The 23977-nt window shown below is 40.0% G+C and overlaps 2 protein-coding genes across 2 annotated transcripts in view; one reads left to right on the top strand and one right to left on the bottom strand.

Annotated features, from left to right (window-relative positions):
- The first annotated feature begins 4092 nt into the window (after positions 1-4092).
- tnfb (tumor necrosis factor b (TNF superfamily, member 2)) lies at positions 4093-5868 on the top strand. Its single transcript, XM_079641266.1, has 4 exons — positions 4093-4376; positions 4491-4545; positions 4660-4719; positions 4982-5868. Exons 1-4 carry the CDS (start codon positions 4188-4190, stop codon positions 5437-5439), a joined length of 762 nt encoding a protein of 253 aa, XP_079497392.1. The 5' UTR covers positions 4093-4187; the 3' UTR covers positions 5440-5868.
- Positions 5869-7262: 1394 nt separating this feature from the next.
- The window catches only part of gabbr1a (gamma-aminobutyric acid (GABA) B receptor, 1a), a 69956-nt gene continuing 53241 nt past the window's right edge, over positions 7263-23977 (bottom strand). The window contains exons 17-24 of the mRNA XM_079692354.1: positions 23271-23403; positions 20263-20379; positions 18624-18734; positions 16699-16792; positions 14342-14469; positions 12042-12170; positions 10804-10947; positions 7263-9308 (exon numbers count right to left, since the gene is read on the bottom strand). Coding sequence (XP_079548480.1) covers positions 9024-9308; positions 10804-10947; positions 12042-12170; positions 14342-14469; positions 16699-16792; positions 18624-18734; positions 20263-20379; positions 23271-23403 — 1141 coding nt within the window. The 3' untranslated portion in view covers positions 7263-9023. The remainder of the gene's footprint in view (positions 9309-10803; positions 10948-12041; positions 12171-14341; positions 14470-16698; positions 16793-18623; positions 18735-20262; positions 20380-23270; positions 23404-23977) is intronic.

Here is a 23977-nt window from a genome sequence, read left to right as displayed (position 1 = left end):
GGTTACCATGGTTATCGTTAGCTTCTTGATACCGAAAAGCCGAGCTAAGCTAGCTTGCTAACCCACTTATCCTAAACTACATAGCGGCCAGACTGTTAGCGGCTAAAGTCAGTTGGTGAACACGTCGAGCATGTAAAATAAAATGAGAGTTAAAAAACGGTGGATTTTATCCTTACCTGCTTCAGGTGAACAGGACCAGACTACAAGTCAACTGAATGCTAATGTTGCTCCAATTTTAGAAATGTGTAACGCCTGTGAACACACTACATAGAGATAGCAGATTATTTATATTCCGTCTGTTAAAAAAAACTTGCTTGGCTATATAAACTAGGGCTGTAGTAACATCTCAGTATTTCCTAGTTTAGAATAATCAATTGATCGTTTGGCCCAGTCTTAAGAATAAATTAATAATATTTGTTATAAAATATATAATATTTATATTTTAATGGATTATTTAATCATCAGACAAGTTGACAAATTAGGCATTTTATTTGAAACGCTCAATGTGAATGAAGGTTAAACTGAAATGTAGGGCATCCATAATATTGGTAATCCTTGAATGCACAACCACAGAAAAACTTGCTATCCTGTGTTTTCTTTAAAATACCTTTCCATATACTTGAAATGATTGCCCAATCTTAATTTTTTAAAGAAATGTTTATATGTTCCCTGACCTCCAAAAGGAGCTTGAATAGGCTATACCGTATTATTATTACCAATAAGGAATAATAAGAGAAACTCTAAACAATAGGACACAAATTGTTATAAATGAGTATAATCCTTTTAAGAAAACTATGGATCTTTGTCAGTTTGTTCGCTGTATCACACAAGCTGTGGCAATCCAACCATGACACATTCATATTGCATTTAATAGGGGGTATATTTTGATCCTAGTAGTGCAAATTCTGCCCCTGGAAAGCAGTGGCTTCCTCATGCCTTCTTTTTTCACACACGTAACATTTAAAACATATTGTGTAAGAACTTTTGAATGTCATCTAATGTTTATTATACTCAGGGGGACTCAGGGGCACTTTCTCAAATGAAACCAAACAAATGTATTTCACTTAGTTCAATGAAAATGTTGACCCTGTAAACCTCTAGAGTTTGTAAATAGCTAATATCATGGTTATGGCTAATGGATAATGTAAAATCCCAGATTCAGATAAGCACCTAATCTTATCTTTTGGTAATATAAGGAAACGAGGAGTTAAACACTTAAAGCGTACATTTTTGGAGGCCTAGCGGAGGCATGTAGGCCACCAGACATACAGACAAGTGGCAGCAGAAGCCACTGTGCCTTTGTAGTGAAACCTCATTTTGGCGCAGGTTATTCCCTTTCACAACCACATCTTGCACTGAGCCCACATACGGCAACACTGAAGGAGGAATGATGAGAAGGAATACAAAACCTTCTTGATGTGGCTTTTTTGTTTCTTCAAAATCTAGCACCTGTGATTGTGTCACCAGTCAAATCCGAAAATGAAACTCACTGCATAAACGTTGAATGCTGTTCGCCTACGACAGCTTCCTTTCTCCATTTCCTACATCCTTGCCCCCCTGTCCTCCTTTTGCTATTCTTTCCTAAATCGTTTCCGTCTTGCCCTGATGCAATCTTTGTAAGGAATTACGACTGAGCTCCATAGCCTGATGACCGCATCCTGGGATTTCATGATTCAATCTAAGAGCAAAATCAGCAAAGAACAAAAGGATTTGTTTTCTAGATATCACAGGGGGAGTTCAATGTTGGGAATATGTCACCATGCGATTAGTAGAGGACTGATAATGATTCAGGCTCACGGGGGAAGGAAAAGGGCACCCAGATATGAAGGCTCACACTGGGGAGCTTTAGTTACCGTTCTATATTCCCCCGGCTCCATGAAAAGAGGTATTTGTCTCTCAACCAAATCCAGTGGGTGTTTGTGAGTTACATATTACAGATGACCTCTGACTGGGAAAGGGGATGTTTTGAAGCTCAACAGATTGTACAGCATGATATAAATTATAGTGAATGAGGTGGTCATTTCAGAGCACATTCAGACATAAATCATGGTTATTTGTCACTTTTTATTTATTTATATCAATTTCAGTGACCTATATTTTACAAAAGAAACACAGGTAATATCAACAAGGTATGGGAACTAAGGGATATATGGCTTGGTTTGATGATTGTATATCTATTTCCCTTTGATCTGGAAAAATCTTATGTTTGACTGTTTACATAAGAATGTGCTATCATCATAACTGCCAGTAGTGCCACATAATGTGCAATGTTATATACATTTGTATCACACTCTTTTTCCTGTGTGTTTATTTATGTATCATATTTTATATTCTCATATGTCTTTCCTTTCCTTTTTCTCATTACATTTATGCAATTATTTTGGATAAACTTTGTGACTTACATTTACTTCACCCATGATGGCATAAACAATGCTGCTTGAGAATGTGTTCATGTTAATCTCCCTTGAGCAGGTGAAAAAGCACTTTATCAAATGTCTATTTGTGTGATTATGTGTCCATTTTTAGTAACATTTGAACATGTTCCAGATATGACAGCATCCCTATTGTTTGCAGTGAGGATGATCCACTTGTCAGAGTTCATGGGCTATTTCTCCCACTCATAATTTGGGGGAAATTATATGTTTTTCCATTGTATATCCTGGGAGTTGGATCCGTCTAGCTAAATCTAGGACTGATTTGTGATGGTGTGTGTGTGTGTGTGTGTGTGTGTGTGTGTGTGTGTGTGTGTGTGTGTGTGTGTGTGTGTGTGTGTGTGTGTCATCTTGTTGCATAAGATGATGGTGATGATGAATGATATCATTCTGCAATACCTTGCGGTCAGTTTGTGTTTGCATGTAGGAATGCAACAGTCAGATTCGGAGGTGTGATTCCACCACGGATTTCACAAATGAGGAAACACGCACGCACGCACGCACGCACGCACGCACGCACGCGCACACACACACACACACACACACACACACACACACGCAAATAATTCAAATACAAGGGAAATTAAATGGAAAATATCAATAAAGTGTTGCTAAAAATAAAAAAATCCACTGGACAATGGAATCAAAACTGAAATGATATTTTAGGCATGTGTGATGAAATGCCCTCACTTGTGTTGTCCGACGTCAGGTGAGAAAAGGGAAATGGAAAATCCAAGGCAGAGACAGTTGCCAATAAGGGGAAGTCTAAAACCAGTTTGTCCAGTTGCATCACTCACAGTTCTGAAACAGAAAGACGACGGTGTTGCCAAGTTTTGCTTTTAAAACACTTTTCTCTTTAGAGATTGAGATCAGGGATTTCAAAAGTATGAAGTCATAAAAAAAGGAAAAAACAAACTCATCTAACCTACAGTACTTTTCATGCAGTCTGAGAATTATGTTTCACATACTGTAATATTATACAAATGCATAATACAAATGCAAATGTCCTTACAGCTGCTTACAACAACAAGATAGTTTGTAAAACCATTACATGTTTATATGGTGCTTATGATTGCTTAAAAGTGTGGTTACAGTGCTGAAAACTAAATAAAAAACGAAATAAACAGGTGAAATGTTTACACAATCCACACATTTTTGTGGTGTTAGAAAACATCTGGTCTGACCTCTTGTTGTCGGTGAGTCGGTGGATTTCTGTGTAAGCCTCAGCAGTTACAGCTTACATGCTGTGGGTTTCTCGAGTCAGTAATGAGATCAATATGTGTTTATGACTTTGTGTCTGACTCCCTGTGTGTGTACAGTAGCCTATTCATGTTTGTGCATGGATAACTATGTGTGTTTGTGTATCAATGTGTGTGGTATAGCACGTAGCATGTCATTTTATGAAACCTAAAAGTAGAGATCAACCACTTTCCCATCCTGAAACCACGACTCCCGTTGGGTTCGGCACTGGTAAACTCCAGTGACTTTCCCTCCCGTTCAAGTTCCTCTTCATAGCTCAGGCCGCTCTGCTGCTGCTGCTGCTGCACTGTCTCCACTTACATTGTGACATCACTGGAGTTTCCCCACTGTAGAGGCCGCTGCCACAGCATAAATACTACAAGCTCTCTGGCAGAAATTCACTCTTAACACAATAGCAACACAAAGAGAGAAGTATCAACATCAGCATCCAGCAAAGTTTTTCAGTTGCTAGATTTGAGCTTTTAATTTAAACATTTAACATCAGGGATTTACAGTATGGTGGCCTACACATCTGCACCAAGTGACATGGAGATGGGTTTTGAGCAGAGGACGGTGGTCTTGGTAGAAAAGAAGTCCTCCACAGAACGGATATTAAAGTTGTCTGTGGCCCTTCTTGTCGTGGCCCTTTGCGTAGGGGGCATCCTAGTGTTTGCTTGGTACTGGAGTGGAAGGCCAGACAACATGGTAAGGAGTAGCTCCGTCCTTCTGTATTTGACCTTTTTAAACCTTGTACTTTTACTGAAATGCACTTTTTGTGTTTATATTTTGTAATTCATTTGTCATATTCTCTCCTTACAGACGCAACCAGGCCACACAGATGCGCTGATCGACAAGGACACAGCTGAGAAAACAGGTGATTACATGCACAGGTGCTCATGTAGTAAAAATGCCAAAGGTGGTTTGTTAGATATACTTGGGGCTTTATTGATTATTTGAGACAAGCTCACATTTGTCTTTCTCTCCTCAGATCCCCACACCACACTGAAGCGATTCAGCAGCAAAGCCAAGGCAGCCATCCATCTAGAAGGTGAGTCATTGCTTGGTTTCATTCGGTTCTCAGCCAACAATGAGCTCATGATCGCAGCGTTCAAAGTGTCTTCCTTCCTCTTTTGTGATATTTTTAGCTTCCTTCTTTTTAGAAGTATGATGATCAGGTGCACTTTAAGGAAGTTGTTGCACGAGTTATTCATTGGCTTCAATCAAATTCTGGTAATAATTGAAAACCCTCTGTAGAAAACAACCAAAATGTTTCCGGGCTTTAACAATGGGTCTTATTACTCTTCTTTCAGGGATCTACGAAGAAGGCGAAAGTTTGAAAGACCAGTTGGAGTGGAGAAGCGGTCAAGGTCAAGCGTTCGCTCAGGGCGGCTTTCGACTGGTGAACAACCAGATAGTAATCCCACAAACAGGACTATACTTCGTCTACAGCCAGGCGTCGTTCAGAGTGTCCTGCAGCGATGGCGACGAGGAGGGAGCGGGTAAAGGCCTCACACCTCTCAGCCACAGGATCTGGCGCTACTCAGACTCCATTAGCAGCAAAGCCTCTCTGATGAGCGCCGTGAGGTCGGCTTGCCAAAACACGGCGCAGGTGGACAGCTACAGAGATGGACAGGGGTGGTACAACGCCATTTATCTGGGCGCAGTGTTTCAGCTGAACAGAGGAGACCGACTGTGGACCGAAACCAACCAGCTATCAGAGCTGGAGACCGACGAGGGACGGACCTTCTTTGGTGTGTTTGCACTTTGAAATGACTCTATGCTGTGATAGTAACATATACGATACAAAGGCATATGTTCTGGCATTTTATTTTTACATTGTGTATTTTTTTTCTTACTTTTGATATTATTCATCTCCATGGTGATGTAAAACTGTTTAAATCTCAATGGAGATAAACTTGTAGCCGAACAGGCAGTGCAGACTTTTTTTTAAATCCTATAAACTGTAACAGTTTGCAACATTATTTATATTTTAGGCGCTTTTTGTACATTATTTATGCTGCCCTGAGATTGAAGTAGGCTAGACTTTCTCTGCTGTACCGGATACAGACACAGCTCTTCACTGAAGAGATTATGTTCAAGAGTTATGTACACAACTATTATCACATGTTTGTATTTATTTGTATTTATTTGTATTTAAATTGTTTGTAATAAGTGTCCAAGATTGTATTTATATGTTAATGTGAACATGAGTTTAATTAAAATCCTAAAAGAAAATATATACAGAAAAGATCAATGAGTTTTTCTAATTACATAGGATGAAGTCATTTCTAAGCCGAGATAGTAAGAGGAAAGTCGAGTCGGCAAACATCTCAAGCCAGCCAGGGCAGTAGCTCTCTCTCTCACACACACACACACACACACACACACACACACACACAAACACACACACACACACACACACACACACACACACGCACGCACACGCGCACGCACACGCACACGCACACGCACACACACACACGCACACACACACACGTACACACACACGTACACACACACACACACACACACACACACCCCCCACACACACACACACACACACACACACACACACACACACACACACACACACACACACACACACACACACACACACACACACACACACAATTTCTCAAGAGCAGCTTTGAAATTCCTCCACAGCCAGCAAATACTTCCTTTGTTAGATCAGACAAGATGAGGGGAATTTCCTATTTTTCTGTGCTGTAGCTGAGTGCTGTGTCAGGTGGAGGCCCACAGAAGCCTCAGCCCAGAGCGGGTTTTCCCCAATGACACCCTCCCACCACCCCCGATCCCACACACAACCTGCCTCCTCCTCCACACCAGCAACCCCTTTCCCTCTATTACCACATACTTCATCTTCAGTCAGCTGGAAAGAGACATGACATGGCAGTGTGTGTGTGTGTGTGTGTGTGTGTGTGTGTGTGTGTGTGTGTGTGTGTGTGTGTGTCTGACTGCATTCAGTATGCATATGTGCTATCCTGCACAGCTGGCCTCGTCACATTGTCATCATGTAAAAACACTTTTTATACAAATATCGGATGTACTTGGGAACCATTTGTCTACTTTTGTGTCTTTTTGATCCACAAACATCCACTTAATGTCTCAGTAACAACATTCCCGCTAGCCTTTCGCAGCTGCTCATTGTGCTGAAAACCGTTTCCCAGTTTTGTTTAATGATTTATTCTTCTGGGTTTGTTTGCTCTTTGCCTCCCGCAGGCTGACCCGGTTAAAAATGATCACGTTCAACAGACAAATAAACTCAACCTAACAGAGTTAATTGCTCTAAAGGTCAAAGTGAGTTCGAAGAAGCCACAAATAAAAGGTGACATCTAGTGGATGATGTTATTAAGCTGTGCTGTGCAATTAAAATGAATTGTGAAATTGTGGTCGAACTCATCAAATAGGATCTAGCGTTTCCCAAGCTGAAAAACATCTGAAAAAAATCCACAAAATCCTTACAGTTTCAGTTTGACTTCACAGTGTGGTTTGAAAAATGAACCCTGTACTTCCCTTTTGTTTATGTATTTTCAGTGATGTGGAAAGAAAGGTATCACTGAAACACAAATACCCAATGAAAAAACAATTATTTTTATTTATGGTACCCATATATTTGCATACACATACTCTGAAATATATTAACATTTACGATCTTATATATAGTGAATACAAATATCCCCAAATCCATATATATTGTCATATATGTGCAAGATAATGGAACAACTCCTAAATGATGTCTGCATTCGTATGTTACACTATCTCTTCCAGGTACTGCACAGTTAATACATATGGCCTATTTCATTCATTGATGTCCTCCTCTATACCCTGAGCTAAAATGTATTAGAATACCAGCAAACATGAAGTGGAATAACCATAGTTTGTTCAGTTTAAAGTGCGCACTGACATATATATTTGAAAAAATATTTGACCAAGTATTGTTTTACCTGCTGATAAAGCTGTTCAGATATCATTGCTTTTATAACATCTGGAAATAGCTCATGAATGAAATAGTACCTCCAGATTAACTGCTGAATAAATACACTTTGTCACATAACTTTACGTACATCCTTCTTTGATACATTTACAATTTATCCAAAGGCAAAATTAAAAAAATTAAAATAAAATATAGCATCCATCCAGATTGTCTGTTATGGGAAAACGTAAGAAAAACATCCTATAAAAAAAAAAGGCTCACAAGAATAATGTGTATAAAAACTGTGCTTTCTCTGAAGACCCACAGAAATAGCCATCATAGAAGCCCCACGTCTCACCGCACCGCTGCTGTGAAAAATATAAATTGGCTTTCAGTTCCAGGAGGAAGAAAGTACAAACTATTCTTCTGGCATGTTGGAGTTTTCCCGACAAAATGTGAGAATCAGCTGCATTGACTATGGCTGCAGCAGGGGGGGTTATTTGATGGCTACGACTGTTCTTTACTGCTAAAAAGGTACAACACAAGTCTCAAAAAATACAATGTAAACATCATCGCAAATGGCAAAACTATCAAAAGTTTCCCTTAACATGAGAAAGCTTTCCTTCTTTGAAATTAGTTAATATTCAGCAAAGGACTGTTTTTTTTTTTTTAGATGCAGTGTTGTACTTGAATACACAGTCCTGACAACAGACATCCATACATGCCAAGCTCTTAGGCCCTTTCTAAATTATGGCTATTTAATAATGCACATTATCATCTTTCAGTGAAACCAGTATCCACGCGGTGGCGCTCAGCGGACTTTACAATCCTTTGTCCCTTTTGTAAATTCCATTTCCACAACTCCCCTGAAAAGTAAACAAATAATTTAACAACAACCCCATGACAAAACAGGTCAGATATTACAGAACAATATAAACCACTACTGTGTGTGCTTGCCTAGTCAACAAACTCGAGAGACGAACGGTGGAGACGATATAACAAAGACACAAACGTTTCCTTTTAAGATCCTCGGCGAGGTGTCTCCACAACAGAACCAGATAACGAATGGGGGAGAGGAATGATTAAGAGACCTTTCTGTTCACTTTGAAAAAAAAGGACCTCGAGTGCTGCTATTCTGGACAGTCACAAGTGCCTCGTTGCTGGGTCGGACGCAGTGAGATCAAAACTGTGAGGAACGGGTGTTACCTGCGCAATCCCCCCCGAAGCTGCCGCGTGTACAGCGCTCCTGTGAACTTATTTGTGCTTTCACGCCGTTTTTTTAAAACAGTGTCACTACACCGCTGTGCCCCAAACAAGTGAAAGTCACAGTGTGTCATTGTGTTTTGTGTCCCTGTGTGTGTGTGTGTGACTGTTGACCCCCCCCCCCCACACTCCCTTCCCCTCTCCCGGTGCCTTGCCTATTTGTACAGCAGTGGGATCTGGCTGTTCTGACAGTGGTTGCGGCTCATCTTGCTGTCGGCCGGGTAAAGGTTGGAGGAGTTGGAGAAGGAAGGCGGGAGGGAGTGATTGTCCGTGGTGGGGTTGGGGTATCCGGGCGGGGGCAGCAGAGACTTGGGGTCGGGCTGGGAAGAGGGCGGGGGGGTGTTGTGGTTCTGATTCTGGCCAGAGGAGGGTCTGCGGCGGTTACGTAAAGCCTGTCGCTCAGCCAGCTGGTTGCGGAGTGCGGAAACTCTCTCTTCTTTCTGAAGACACAACGAGAGAAGAGAGACACGGTTATATTTACTGTTTATTTTCAATTTTACAAATCAAGACATATCCTGGACTTTTCCATTCAAATGACAAATCGTAATATGGTAAAACAGAATATGAAATAAAATTAAGTAAAAAATAAAATTAAGTTAAAATAAGGAAATAAATAAGATCATTATAAAAAATAAATTAGTAATAGTAAATTAAACAAAAATAAATAAAAGCATTTTACACAAGGAGTGACATCTTTAGCAGAGCAGGATCGGTTACACAGGGACATTTTTCATAATGTTCTTTTGAAACTCAATTAAGTTAAAACAACCCTTTTCAACTAGCTAGACATCCAGGTATCTTTTAACTTTGTGAAGCATTTATAATTACAGTTACACGCCATAGTCATTTCTCAAGCAAAAACGCAGAACATTAAGCTAGTTCCCGCTTCTCAAATGAGGATTTGCATCTTTTTCTGGCCGAATATGATAATAAATAAAAATATATTAAAATGTTGCACTGTTACTCTCAGAGTTCCAAGGCTCTGGGAAACTATGATGAGCAGTTAACAAAATGTCGTCACGTTTATCGGATGGCAGATCCCAGATCTCTGGAACGTCTTACCTGCTGAGATTAGCTTTGCTTTATGCATCACTGCTGTTAAACCTCATTGAAATTATTTTAACTATTACGTAATGTGTTTCTTGTTGTGAACAATTATATGAACAGTTAAAACTTTATGAATAGATTTTTATGAAAATGTATATATTATAGGCTATAGGCCTACTATAAATCAATAATCGTGAAAATAAATTTTTCTCAGACATATAAGTGACTTACTGAAGACATTTCAAACCTTTTTACTTTTTTTGCAGTAATTTCATGGAGCTAAACCCTCATAATTACATTGAATAAAAGAGGAATGCTTAAAAACGATCTTTCACATCTTTTAGTGTGAAAGCTAATTATGGAAATAATGTTATATTATCAAAAATACTTAAAGGTAGGGTAGGTAAGAATGGAGAAACCAGCTCGAGTGCGCTAGAATTTGAAACTACGCAGCCGAGAAAAATCTGCCACTTCCTTCAGACTCTAACACACATGAATGTGCATGACCAATGAGGGCACGAGATAAGTTTGTGCACAGATGGAGGGCTGACAGGCAGGTAGGCCATCCAGTTATTTTAGCCGGGCCGGCTCAGATGATTGGTCGTGCTTTTTACAGCGCCACGGCTTCCACAGATTTTTTAATGTATTTTTTGTCAAAGCATTTAATATTCATTGCTATCGGGATGTTAAGAGCATTCCATGGAATATAAAAAAACGTTTCTCAAGTGAATTACCTACCCTACCTTTAAATGTATTTCATACATTATAAAGCGATGAAGGATACATGATTCCATAAACATGTCTCTATTTGTAAGTCACAATGTAATGTGTTATTCCTTTTCCTGTTTAAACTAATGAAACTATGTAAGCGTCGGTATAACGCCTCACCTCCTGGATGATCTTCTGCAGCTCCCTGTTCTCTCTCTCCAGCTGTCGGGACTTCTCCTCGTCGTTGTTGTTGGTGGACGAGCCGGTCTTCAGAGTGTCCTGCTGCTCCGACTGCCACTCGCCGCGGGTGATGAGACGCCGCATCTGCACCGCCACATGAACAGGAAGTCAATAAAGAACAAAGATAAGGCTTGAGAGCACGGTTGGCTGAATGAATAATGCATCTTATAAATTTGTTTTAATATCTGCAGCCCTTAAAGCCAAGTCTCTCTCAATGGCCTGCAGGCTAAAGGCGTTGTTGTTGTGCTTGGCTCTCTATTGTGATGTGTTTCCATTGGATTTTTCCATATCCATATATGGATGCATATTTTTTTTTCTGTAGGCACTCTTTCCTCTGTCTGCATCATGTGCACAACCCAACTCTTCTTCTGTTCATTCCAAACTAAACAATTAACATTTCTCACTTGTTTGCCAAATCATTTTGTTTTCCTAACACCAACTATTTAATGCAGGCACACATTCATAAAGTAATGTGAAATGTCACAGGTTATTACCATAATGGTGAGATCATAGACGGATTAGAAGATTAAGAGATTAGATCTTCAGTGAGAGCTAACTTTGATCATTTCTATAATCTTTCCTAACTTCTTTAACATCACAGGCCCCTCCCTGACTGCTGGACCCTCCCTGTATCTCTCTTGTTTTGATTTGTCTTATTTTCTAGGTTTATACAGAGTAAGGCCTTTTTTTTATGACATTTTAAATATTATTTATGTGTGACATTAGTGGAATACTTTACTTTTTTTATGTCATGATACACTTTTTTTAAATAACAAAGATATAGTTTTAATAGCTTAATACATAAAAACATTTGTTCTTAAACAACACATACAGTGTCAAAGACAAAAAAGAAACAGATGTGCAGGTTGTCCAGAGTAAGGCCTTTTGATTGGATTATTGTATTCTACTTTTTGACTTTGATTCTCATAAACCAACATTGTTTTTCTTATATTATATTATACTATTAATACAAATATTAAACAAAAACACCAATATTGTTTTGCACCTAACATCAAAAATCAGCTTTCAGTCAGAACGAAGAATCAGGGCTTTGTCATTTGAAGCATCCTTTTCCCTAAAGACACTGAGATTGGCACGTTTTGACCTTTGTGCAAAACAATTGAATACTTTAGTGGGTGCAGCATTTTCCTAAAGGTGTCAGGCTGGAGTCAGAGCACCTTGGGTACGAAGAGCACCACCAGAGTGATGTAGGCAGAGAAGACGACTGCCAGAGCAGCGAAGGCAAAGGAAGCGTCCTGCTGCGAGGTCAGGATCATGGTCACCGGAGCCGTGATAAGGCACAACACCTGCAGGAGGACAGAGAGAGAGACAGAAACAGATGGAGGGAAACGAAAAGAAACACAAGTTAAAAAAGAAAGGAGGAGGAGAAAGTGTTGTTTAAAGTCGAGAGAAAAAAGAAAGCAGGGGAAGTGAGAAGAAAGGAGGTGCAGAATGAAGTAGAGTTGGAGTGTGAGAGAATGAGAAAGGGAGGGGAATCACATCCATAAAAGCATTAGGCATCTGTTTATCATTCCGGGGAGGGCTCCCATGTGAAAACAGCATTAAAAAGTCATGACTGAAGTGGCTACAGCGCGCTGACAATCACCACATTGTCATCTCATCAGAGCCTGGAGCTCACAGCTTAGCGAAGAGGAAGGAGGGCTCTTCACAGATGCCATTAACTATTGACATCATCATAAAACTGAGATGTCTATATCAGAACATAAAATAATAACATTAGGCTCGTCTCACATTACGGAACCGTGTGATGAAATGAGCATGCGAGCTGCATTCAATGAATAACCATGATTGATGGATCCATGGTGACTGAGGCTGAGAATTAAGATCATCCCTTTCATTTATTACTAAAGTATAAGCTGATAATTGGTGGATGGTCATTAGAATCGTATCTTTTTGAAAGTAAATCAAGGAGAGTGCAGGAAATTCTGGCAAAAAAGCCTTTTTAAAAACAAATAAAAAAATGTTTGCCTGCTTTTGATCAAAGCTAAAAACTCCTCTGGCAGTTAAAGTGACAGAAAACCACTTTTCTGTAGATTTTGCATCAATTACAAAGTTACCGTGTGTCAAGAGTGTCAGGAAATGGCAGCGAGTATTTGTCTAAAGTGGCTAAAGTGAACATAATGGCAGAATAAAGTGCATCCTAGGTGCCTCCGTTTAAGATGAGTAGCTTGCTATTAACAAAAGCAGAGAAACGGTTTGGATTGACGGCTGCGTTTTTACCACTGAACTTTAGTTGCTAAATTGGTGCAATTTTAAACCTATTCCGACTAAAGGGCAGTATAACAGCTCCATACAAAACACTGTGTGAATGCAATCCCTGCTGCCACACACACACACACACACACACACACACACACACACACACACACACACACACACACACACACACACACACACACACACACACACACACACAACCATAACACATAACCCAAACTGCACTTAGTTTCCTTCCCATATACAGTTTATGCTCAGCATGAGATTGCAGCACTATAAAGATTTAGTGTTTCATTTTTCAGTTTATTTTGACTTATTCACTTTTATTTCAACAGGTAGTCCGATTGGAAATAATATTTATTGCGTGAAAGGTCACATGAGACGGTCGTTCAAAGCCACCATGGCATCAACATGTATGATTCGTACATACAGCAGCCTGTTCAGGAAGTATTATGATTTGGATTAGAACGCGTGGAGGGATCTGCATTTTAAGGAAGCAAAGCTCAACATGTGCTTCTGGGAAAGCTTGAATATTTGATATAGTGTTTCTGTGTCTCCTATTGCTCTAACCGATCATTGTACCCAACATGTACATTTCTGTATTTAATACTACATCATTAATCTTTAATGTTCAGAACATCCCAGAGGTTGTTTCGCAAGGAATCATAAACATGAATACTCTGTTGTGCCCACAGGGGACTTTGTGTTGTGTGATTTATAAAGATGGATGCAAACGATGAATGTAGAAATCTTGATTTTGAGACGAAAGCCTATTTATTCTTTGAACTACATTTTATCCTCATAGGATATACTGTAATGTGTTGTTGTGTCATGTTCAGTCACTTATCTACTTAAAAAGGAATATACACCACACGCATTAAGAGGGCATTACGTTATCTATGAACTCCATTAACTTATATAACAAAACAGCAAAAACAAGAGTAGCCCCTCGAGAATGAAGCTTTTAAGCTTGTGTAGATATAATATCCAACACTGGTCTGTTGCCTCTTTTGCTCTGAAATGAGCAGTAAAGCAAAAAAAAAAACATGAGCCTCAGAGTAATCATGGAGGCAGTTGCATTGATTAACCCACCAACAGTTATAGTACGGCCATTTTATAATATGGGGCATAAAAATCGTATTTATAGCCACGTTAAAGTTATTCATTGTGCTTTTAGCAGAAGGCAGCATCCAGAAACAGGAGTTTAATCGTGACGGTGCCATTTCTTTTTTGGACTCACAGCGACATTGTAAATAGCCATCCCCACGGCCCGGTGGTCATTGATCTTCTCTGTGGAGACGGACTTGGTCTCGTAGGCCAGGAATATCCCCAGGAGCAGCAGGAGACCCTTGTAGCCGTAAACCACACCTACAAGAAGAAAGAAGCAGTGGAAAAACATGAAAGGTATATAATACGATATGTGTAATTATCAAAAGAAACTACAGTACTGTATGGAAACAAATGCAGGCTGAATAATGTGAGATTTTGAAAGACAAAGTAACAGAAAGATAAAGAATGCTTCCCTGAAGAAAAACTCAAATGCGTCAGCATTCAGTTTGGCTTACCATTTACAATGTTGTCTTTTAAATTGACAAAAATGTGGCCCTGTTGGTCTCCATGTAGGAAACAGTTATTACGGTAAAATCTTAACTGAATTGAGGTTAAGCAACTAACATGACAAACAGCTGTTAGGACACACAGGGGGCTGGGGGGGGGTAACAAAGAATGTCGATAAAAAACAACCATGAACTGAGCATCCTTTGACACCGCTTCCTGACCCATCCCATACAGCGCAAAACAGCCATAACGTTTTGGAGCTGAGCGCAATTTGACCTTTTTTTGCAGAACTCAATTTGTCTAACCCTGAAAAATCTGCACTATGCTTTTTTGAATACAATATTTATACTATTTGAACTACAGATTTATTTTTTGGATCAAGATATAAGATACACGTATATATATATATACGTGTATCTTATATCTTGATATATATATATATATATATATATATATATATATATATATATATATATATATATATATATATACTGTACAGTGTTTCCCACAGAATTTGATTCTATTTGTGGGGGCACCGCACCGCATCCCCCCCCCCCCGGCAAGGAAAGCCAAAGGACCCTTAACCTATTTGGGTGGTCCATACATCCACCCCCCCTCAAATAAGATAATACATGCGAGTTCATGACTACTGTAGACAACGATCTTGTTGCTCTGTGTTACGTTGTTAATGAGTGAAACACACCAGAGTTGAGGATCTGTGGGGTTGATTCTCCCAAAAATATCATTCACAATTTACATTTCAGGCATTTAGCAGACGCCTTATTCCAAAGCGACTTACAATGACCAATTACAGGGACATTCTATTCTCCCTGGAGTAACCGAGGGCTAAGTGCCTTACTCGAGGGCACACAAGTAGTGGTGTTCCAGGCAGGATTTGAACTAGCAACCTTCCTATTATCAGCCCACCTCACTATCCATTAGACTACCAAAAAAAAAAAAAAAAAATTTAATAATAATATATATATTTTTTTTTATGAGATCCATTTGTGGCGGACAACATTTAATTGTGGCAGCCCGCCACAAATAAATCAATGTATGGGAAACACTGCTGTATATATATATGACATACATCTTTAAAGCAAGGAACATGTTATGCACATTGCAGGATGAGGAGATTCTGTATTAATGATATTTTAGGACATGAAAAGAATAGAAAACCTGCGAGATGACCTGAACCCCCTTGGCGTCTAGTGAAGGTTACATTGTGAATAGATCAGGGTGGCCATCGACGGACTATGACCAAGTGGTGCAGGGAGAGGAAGCCAAAAATGTACGTTCAATAGAAACTAAATTGCAAAAAGGTCGATTATCCTGAAAGCTAGTTAGACTGACAGGGGAAAGGGAAAGAGAGAGACGAGGGGAATAAAAAGAGGACGCGTGACGGAGTAAGTTGGACACTTCTCCTCACTGTCCATTGTCTCCTTACACCGCCTGATATTAAAGCACCATCTTTTCTTCTCTGAGAAGGGAAATGCTATGGGGCAATGGCCCAGTTTGTGACCCACATTATTTGAATTCCAGCACCATTATATTTTCATAAGAGCTGCCACGTTAAGGAAGTCAGCAGAGAGACAGACAGGGAGAAAGAGGGACTGCGTGGGCCGACAAAAAGAGAAGCAAAGAGAGAAAAAAGAGGAATCAAACTGAAGAGGGGTGGTGGGGGCCGAGCGAGGAGGCTGTGATTTGAGGCCTGTTTAATTCAGAGTGAATGGTAGTGACGTGTGTGTGTGTGTGTGTGTGTGTGTGTGTGTGTGTGTGTGTGTGTGTGTGTGTGTGTGTGTGTGTGTGTGTGTGTGTGTGTGTGTGTGTGTGTGTGTGTGTGTGTGTGTGTGTGTGTGTGTGTGTGTGTGTGTGTGTGTGTGTGTGTGTGTGTGTGTGCATGCATGCATATGTGTGCATATGTGCCTGCATATGGCCATGTGTGTGTCAAAGCTTATTCAAAACCAGAGCAGGGCAAAGAGTGATAAAGAGACAGATTGTGATATGAGAGAGTAAAAAAGAAAGAGAGACAACGCATACCGAGCCACGTGTTCATCTTCTCTGAGCTGCAGTGCTCCAGCAGGGGCTGAATCAGGACATCCAAATCTTCTTTAGGGGCCTCCCTTGTGAACTTCTACTCGCACGGCAGACAGAGGACGAGGAGAAGAAGGATAAAGAGAGAGATATTAAGAAACGATGACACAGCAGCTCTCTGGAGATGGAGGCAAAACTGCACAGTAAGCTCGAGCACCAGTGACTGCACGGTTGATCCCCTGGAGCAAATAGGTCTTTACCATATGTCAGAAATAAATGACTGAAAAAACTGAGTATAAGATATCCAATAAATATGAAATATGGCTATTTAAATTCACAATTTGACAGCACTGTGCAGATAATGGCTAATGATGATGAATAGAGTCTCCTCTTGTTCCTCCAGAGGTCGACTGCACTTAATGAGTGCGCACTACATGCACATTAGTGTCTCCATGTTGTGTCTCATGGAGGTTTTAATGACATCCTGGATATGTTGTTTAAAGTTGAAACAGTATCACGGTTTCTGTGTCTTAATCTTAGAACATGTCAGCCACTTATCAATGTACTGATAGTGTCAGATAGGTTTCTGGCTGTGCTTAAAGAAGCTTGTCCATCTGATCACTGGGAATAGAAAGGAAAGCCACATATCTATGACAAAGTGACGAACAGAGTTCATCTGAACACAAAGGATCCAACTAGCTTTGAGGTTTCTAATATTGGGGCTTATCAGGGAAATCAGGATACTCCACCAAAGAGTCACACAACGCAATCATGAGGTTTCACCTTTGTTGTAAATGTTTGTACATATGAAAGGTGTCTGTGGAGTTGTTATCTATTAGTGGCAGTGTGGAGCTTTGCTTGATGATAAATCACTCATGTGTACTGTAGAAGTGCATTAACAGTTGATGGTGGTAACATATTGTAAAATGTAGTTAAATGTAAGAGGGCTGCTAACTGAAGTAAACATGATTTTCAGATCATCAAAGCAGCTGTTTACGAGTATTTTAAAGTTTAAAGACAATGTGTCTACTTATACATGTAGAGTGTCACTTCTATTGTTGAATACACAGAGGATTACTGCTTGTTCCTGCAGGCTCAGCACTAAATTGTGTTTCAGCATTTTCCAGCCTATTGTTTTGTTTTTCCAGGACAGCGACTTTACCCTTTAGGTTTACTCTCAGCGCTCTCACAGTGTCCCTTTCGGCTGCTGCTGCTGCTGTCAGCTGTGTTCAGTGAAAAATGATATAAATATCCATTGTGCACTACCTGCTAAGCACCAAACAGGAGAAATACAATTTGGACCCAAGCTGGTGAAATGTGTGGAGCATTAAGTCAGCTGAATAGCCACGTATTTTCATTAGGAGTTTGACATCTTAAAGCATGAAGGTTGCTAACAGCAGGTGATATGCTGTAAAACCACCACAATAAGATGGGCTGGGTGATAAGTGTTTTCTGCACTTTGAATGCTGAAAATATGCGTCCCTTGATTCAGTGTTAATCAAAAATATTAATATTAAGAGCAGCTTTAATGAAGCTAAACAATCTCATAAGACCTTTAAAAGATAAATGTTTAATAAGCCAGGATTTTTCATTTGAATGAATTTAATATGCGTGTTTGCCCAGTGGATCTTGGTTTACAGTTTGTACCACAGGGTATCTTTAGCAGTGCTTACACTATTGAACACAAATCAATTGGATTATTCGGGTCATAAATGTCACTGTTTTAGTGCTTCTGTCTGGCTCTGCTTTGTGATTTCTATCCTTGTTTTGGATTGTGCTCTTTGAGTGTAAGATGAACCAAAATGACAGAACATTTCTACAAACAACGCGCGGTGTCTCATTACTGCGCTATTGACTCATGACAACGGCTGCCCGGTCTGAGCAAACGGCCGGTGACACACAAATGATCTCATCTGTCATTCGTACTCTACCTCCACCGTAATGTGCAGGGGATCCACAATCTGCCAGATCATGAGTGACAGGAAGTCGATAGCCAAAAGCACTCCAACTGTTGCGTAGAGTTTCCATGGCTCCAAGTGTTGCTATGAGCAAAGAAAACACACACATGAACACACACACACACACACACACACACACACACACACACACACACACACACACACACACACACACACACACACACACACACATAGATGCACCACAGTTATCAGTTTCCAAGGGCATCACAAGCCATTCCACAAACAAAGACAAACAACCAGGACGAATAATACGACAAGCGTCCTTGTGATTTCTGGATGACTGGGCGCGAATTGTCTTTCTGAATGTGTGCGTTAAAGTGTGTTTGTTTGTGTGTCTAAGTATAATTTAGGAGCAGTTTGTGTGTGTGTGTGTGTGTGTGTGTGTGTGTGTGTGTGTGTGTGTGTGTGTGTGTGTGTGTGTGTGTGTGTGTGTGTGTGTGTGTGTGTGTGTGTGTGTGTGTGTGTGTGTGTGTGTGTGTGTGTGTGTGAGAGCTGCAGTAGCTGTGTTTGTGCTGCCACCTGAAATCGTCATTTATACACACACTGCTTTTGCCTGGATCGTTTCCGAAGCGGCTGATATCAACTCCATTATTCTTAGCTTAAGCTATAATGGAAGCAATACAGGCGTAACCAAGAACAAGAAACCAAAAATGAGCTCGGCTACTGCTACTCCCTCCTCTTTCTTTCAACACATCTTTTTTTTTCATTCCACCACGCTGGCTTAGCCCCAGCTACTCCGAGGTAGTAACAGCTATTCAAGCGTGCAATAACTAAAACTGAAAATAAAATAAAGCAGAAAACACATTACACAGTCCTAGGCCTCTTCACTTGAGTTGCATGGAAAATGATTGGTTAAGCGCTCATTCTCCCTTCGATTTGTGAAAATTCCTTTAAATATCACGCAGAGCTCTCGAGCAAATTGCCCTTCTGTGGACATGAAGAGAGTTGAAAGTCAACCCGATTCGTTGTGCTTTGGCTCAAATAATAAACCCCCCCCAAGGTTGGAATTCTGAAAAGAACTTTAACACTCATCCATATTCATAAATATTCCATAAATGGCTTAATCTCTTATTCTACTGATTAGGCCTTAGAACATTCCCACAACACATCAGACTGGCAGTATCTGGCTGACTCCAGGACACACTATCTTCAAGAGGAGGCACACACACTCCCACACACACACATACACACCAGCAAGTCAATACATCTGATGACGTGGGTAGCAGAGGATTGGTTTTATGTGCCCCTAATCTGCATGTTTTTTTTATGCATAAATCTTGCATGTGCGTAGAGATGCATGTGCATATTTGAAGTACAGTATCTATGTCAGTGTGTTTCCAACACCCTTATCCCTGCACGCTCTCTACAACCCTGCAGAAGTGAATGATTCCGAGCTGGCCTCTTAGAAGCTTATGTTACTAGGAAGCCTGCAAAGTTTTAAACTTGACTTTTTATCAGCTGGCGCCACACATGCTGCGCGGCCCGGCCTCCCTCTCTCCCATCCTCTCTCTGCCATCCTCTCTCTGCTCTCCAGAGACCGCAGAGAGGCTTATCCCTCCCTCTCTCTCTCTCTCCTACACTTCCTCCCTACCTTCTTCTTCTCCTTCTTTTCGTCCTTCTTCGTGAAGAGGGTGTGGACCCACCAGATCTTGGTGAACATGCTGCCGTACGCCAGGCTGAATCCGAGGCCAAGGAGCCACAGGCGGAACTGGAGGAGGGGAGAGGAAGAGAGAGAATTTTTATTAAAAAATAACTTTATTCAAGAGTGTAGGTTTCAGAAATAGGAGCACAACTAAGGGAAAAACAAACAATCTTCTTTTTCTACAACTACAAATATAATATAAAGAATTCATGATAATATTGGTTATTCTTCATAGAACTAGTCAAATAATAATGTCTCATTCCTTCTCTGAATCGTTTTGAGTTTCATTCATAGAAATGATAATGTTGTATTTGCATTTTTGCTGCAAAGCGTTCAAGCATTCTCCTAAAGACAAATATTTACGGTACATATAAAAATATAGATCTCATGCATTTTTTTATCCTAAAAACATGTTGAGGGTGTGCAAGTTTTTTCAGTAGATGTATCCCTGAGTAGTGTCTGCAGGAAGAGAAAGATAAATAGAGAAGGTGATGCACGAAAAAGAGACAATATTTATTTGAGGAAAGGGAGAGATTGCAGCAGATAAAGAAAAGCTTTCCAGAGTAGGTAGAGGGTCAGAGGCGGAGTGCAAGAGAGAGGAAGAACAAAGCCTGAGAGAGAATAACTGGACAGGGACAAAGAGCAGGGAAACGACAGAAATGGAAATCTCCCTCTCTCTCCCACAACAAAAAGACTCAACCCGGGCAACAGAGGAAGCACTCCCACTCCTCATTAGTGCTGGGATCCCTCCGCCTGCGCTACTCTGCCAGCCAGAATATCATGTCTGTGCCACTGAATACCAAAACACATTCAAATACCTAATGAATTATACACTGAACAAAAATATAAATGCAACACTTTTTTTGCTCCCATCTTTCATGAGATGAACTCAAAGATCTAAAACATTTTCTATATACACAAAATAACCATTTCTCTTAAATATTGTTCACAAATCTGAAAAAACCTGTGATAGTGAGCACTTCTCCTTTGCAGAGATAATCCATCCCACCTCACAGGTGTGGCATATCAAGATGCTGATTAGACAGCATGATTATTGCCACTCTGAAACGTGCGTTTTTGCTTTATTGGGGGGGGTCTGGGGGGGTCCGAAAACCAGTCAGTATCTGGTGTGAGGGTTAGGATTAGGGTTAGGGTTAGGGTTAGGGTTAGGGTAATGTTGTGAATCGAGTGGCCTGTGTTCATCGTACATAACAAACGCCTGCCCATACCATAACCCCACCACCACCATGGGCAACTGGATTCACAACATTACCCTAACCCTAACCCTAACCCTAATCCTAACCCTAACCCTAACCCTAATCCTAACCCTAACCCTAACCCTAATCCTAACCCTCACACCAGATACTGACTGGTTTTCGGACCCCCCCAGACCCCCCCAATAAAGCAAAACTGCACGTTTCAGAGTGGCCTTTTATTGTGGCCAGCCTAAGGCACACCTGTGCAATAATCATGCTGTCTAATCAGCATCTTGATATGCCACACCTGTGAGGTGGGATGGATTATCTCGGCAAAGGAGAAGTGCTCACTATCACAGATTTTTTCAGATTTGTGAACAATATTTGAGAGAAATGGTTATTTTGTGTATATTGAAAATGTTTTAGATCTTTGAGTTCATCTAATGAAAAATGGGAGCAAAAACAAAAGGGTTGCGTTTATATTTTTGTTCAGTGTATTAGCGTTTGCGTGATCAAACTCCTGAAATAAGGTTTGCAGGTGTCTGCTTTCCACAGGCAGCAACAACGAGCCTGTCAGAAAATCCTAAACGTGGGTTTGCATAATGGCCGTACTAAAACTGACAGATATAACTGTAAAGAATGTTTGTCGCCCAAAGAAAGTCCAGCAATACTGCCGATACAATATTAATTAAAGCTAAATGGTACACTCTTAAAGACTGTCGACATTTTAAACTTTGAGATGCTACGTGTTGATGCGGGTGGACCAGCCTCTACAACTTCCTGCTGTGCATCCAGACATTGTGATGGTATTTTAAGATCAGTTGTCATGCCAAAAGGCTCACAGATATCAAATGAGTGAGAATTGTTGGGAAACATGATGCACAGTAGATGTAGAATTTTCCACTCTGATGGAAAAGTGCCGCCATAAAAACATTGATTTCTTTGCATTTCACTCAGCGTGGAGTTCAAAAAGCTTTGTTTAAAAGCTGGAACACAATTAAACTCAATTTTAACACAATGTGATACGGTCAAAAACTGTGAAATGAGAGGAAATTCCCAAACTTTAAATGATAACAGCTCGAATAAGATGAATACTTTATATTGAAGTCCTGAAATTGAATGCAAGTCTATCTCAGTTGGGTAATGGGGAAGGGGAAAGCACTGTTTGTTAAACTCTTTCTCAACTGATATGTATCATTTATTTTTTAAATGTTAATGTAATTTATGTATATACAGTATGTCTATGCTCCTGTTGGATTTTGGATTTTTTTAAAGAATTGTTTTATTATCCAGAATATTTTATATTGTTTAAATTTGATATACTATTTTCATTTTCATTTCATTTTGAATTGTTAATTCTCTATTCCACTTTTTATGTATTTGTATTTTAATGTTAAACAAACTGATTCTGTAACAACATATTTAGGCTTGAGTAAAAGCTCAATAAAGTATATCTAATAATATCTATCTAATCTCAGTTGGACTGGGTTGGGTTTTCATTACCAAGGCAACAGGAATTATATTTGTCACTACTATTTCAAAGGTAAAGATGAACAAATGGATTAAAAAACCATAACAATCTGAGTTTAATTGCTTCCTCCTCTGAGCTCATTTTCAACAAGTCCTGTAATCAAAATGAGTTGTTGGGTACAAACATCAAGTCAATGAAACCAATTATTTGCAGACAATATGCAGCCCTCCTCCTCATCCTGCCCTCTAGCTGTTTCCTCCCTCTGTCTGTCTCTCTGTCTCTCCTGTTACCTGGCAGACGACGGGGAACTGAGATCTGTGGACGTGGTGACCATCAATCCCCAGCGGGAACACAGCAGCCAGAGCCATCATGCAGCCCACCGCTGTCATGTTGTTCAGGTACGGCTGAGAGTTCTGGATGTACCTGGAACAGTGACAGATTCACACATGAGGACAGGGAAACAAACACATTCAGGGAAATAAACACACTGGTAATTACAATTTCTGCTTAGAGGCACGAATGGTCAATTTGAAGGTAAACAGAGGTTAATTGTGTAGGTGACCTGGCTGTCTGCTCGCAGAAATGTTATCAATTGCTGTTCATTGTTTCCTTTAAATTCATATTTTATCATCTGTATTTTCTAATTCAGACAGCAAAATGCATTTCCTTGGATGAGGGATTGATAGTCATTTGTCTCATAAGTGTAATTGTTACAAATGTTTTAGAAAAAAAATGTAGAAAAAAAGGACATTTGTGAAACCGAAAACCAAACTAAACCGTTTAAGTTAATAAACTCAAGCATACTCAAATGAGACAGTGTTTGGTTAATTAGTAATGGTTATTCCCACAATGCAATGCAGAAAGAAAGTGCATGATCTGCTTAAAGCTGGGTGATTAATAATGAAATAAATCTTTGTTAGATAAACTGATCCAAAACGATATTGGAAAACTAGGAGAAAATGTAACTTTACAAATGTCTGTTGATAAAGTTGAATTA

This window comes from Notothenia rossii (genome assembly GCF_949606895.1).
Source record: "Notothenia rossii genome assembly, chromosome: 7".
NCBI lineage: Eukaryota > Metazoa > Chordata > Actinopteri > Perciformes > Nototheniidae > Notothenia > Notothenia rossii.
This window is presented reverse-complemented; position numbering and strand designations above follow the sequence as displayed.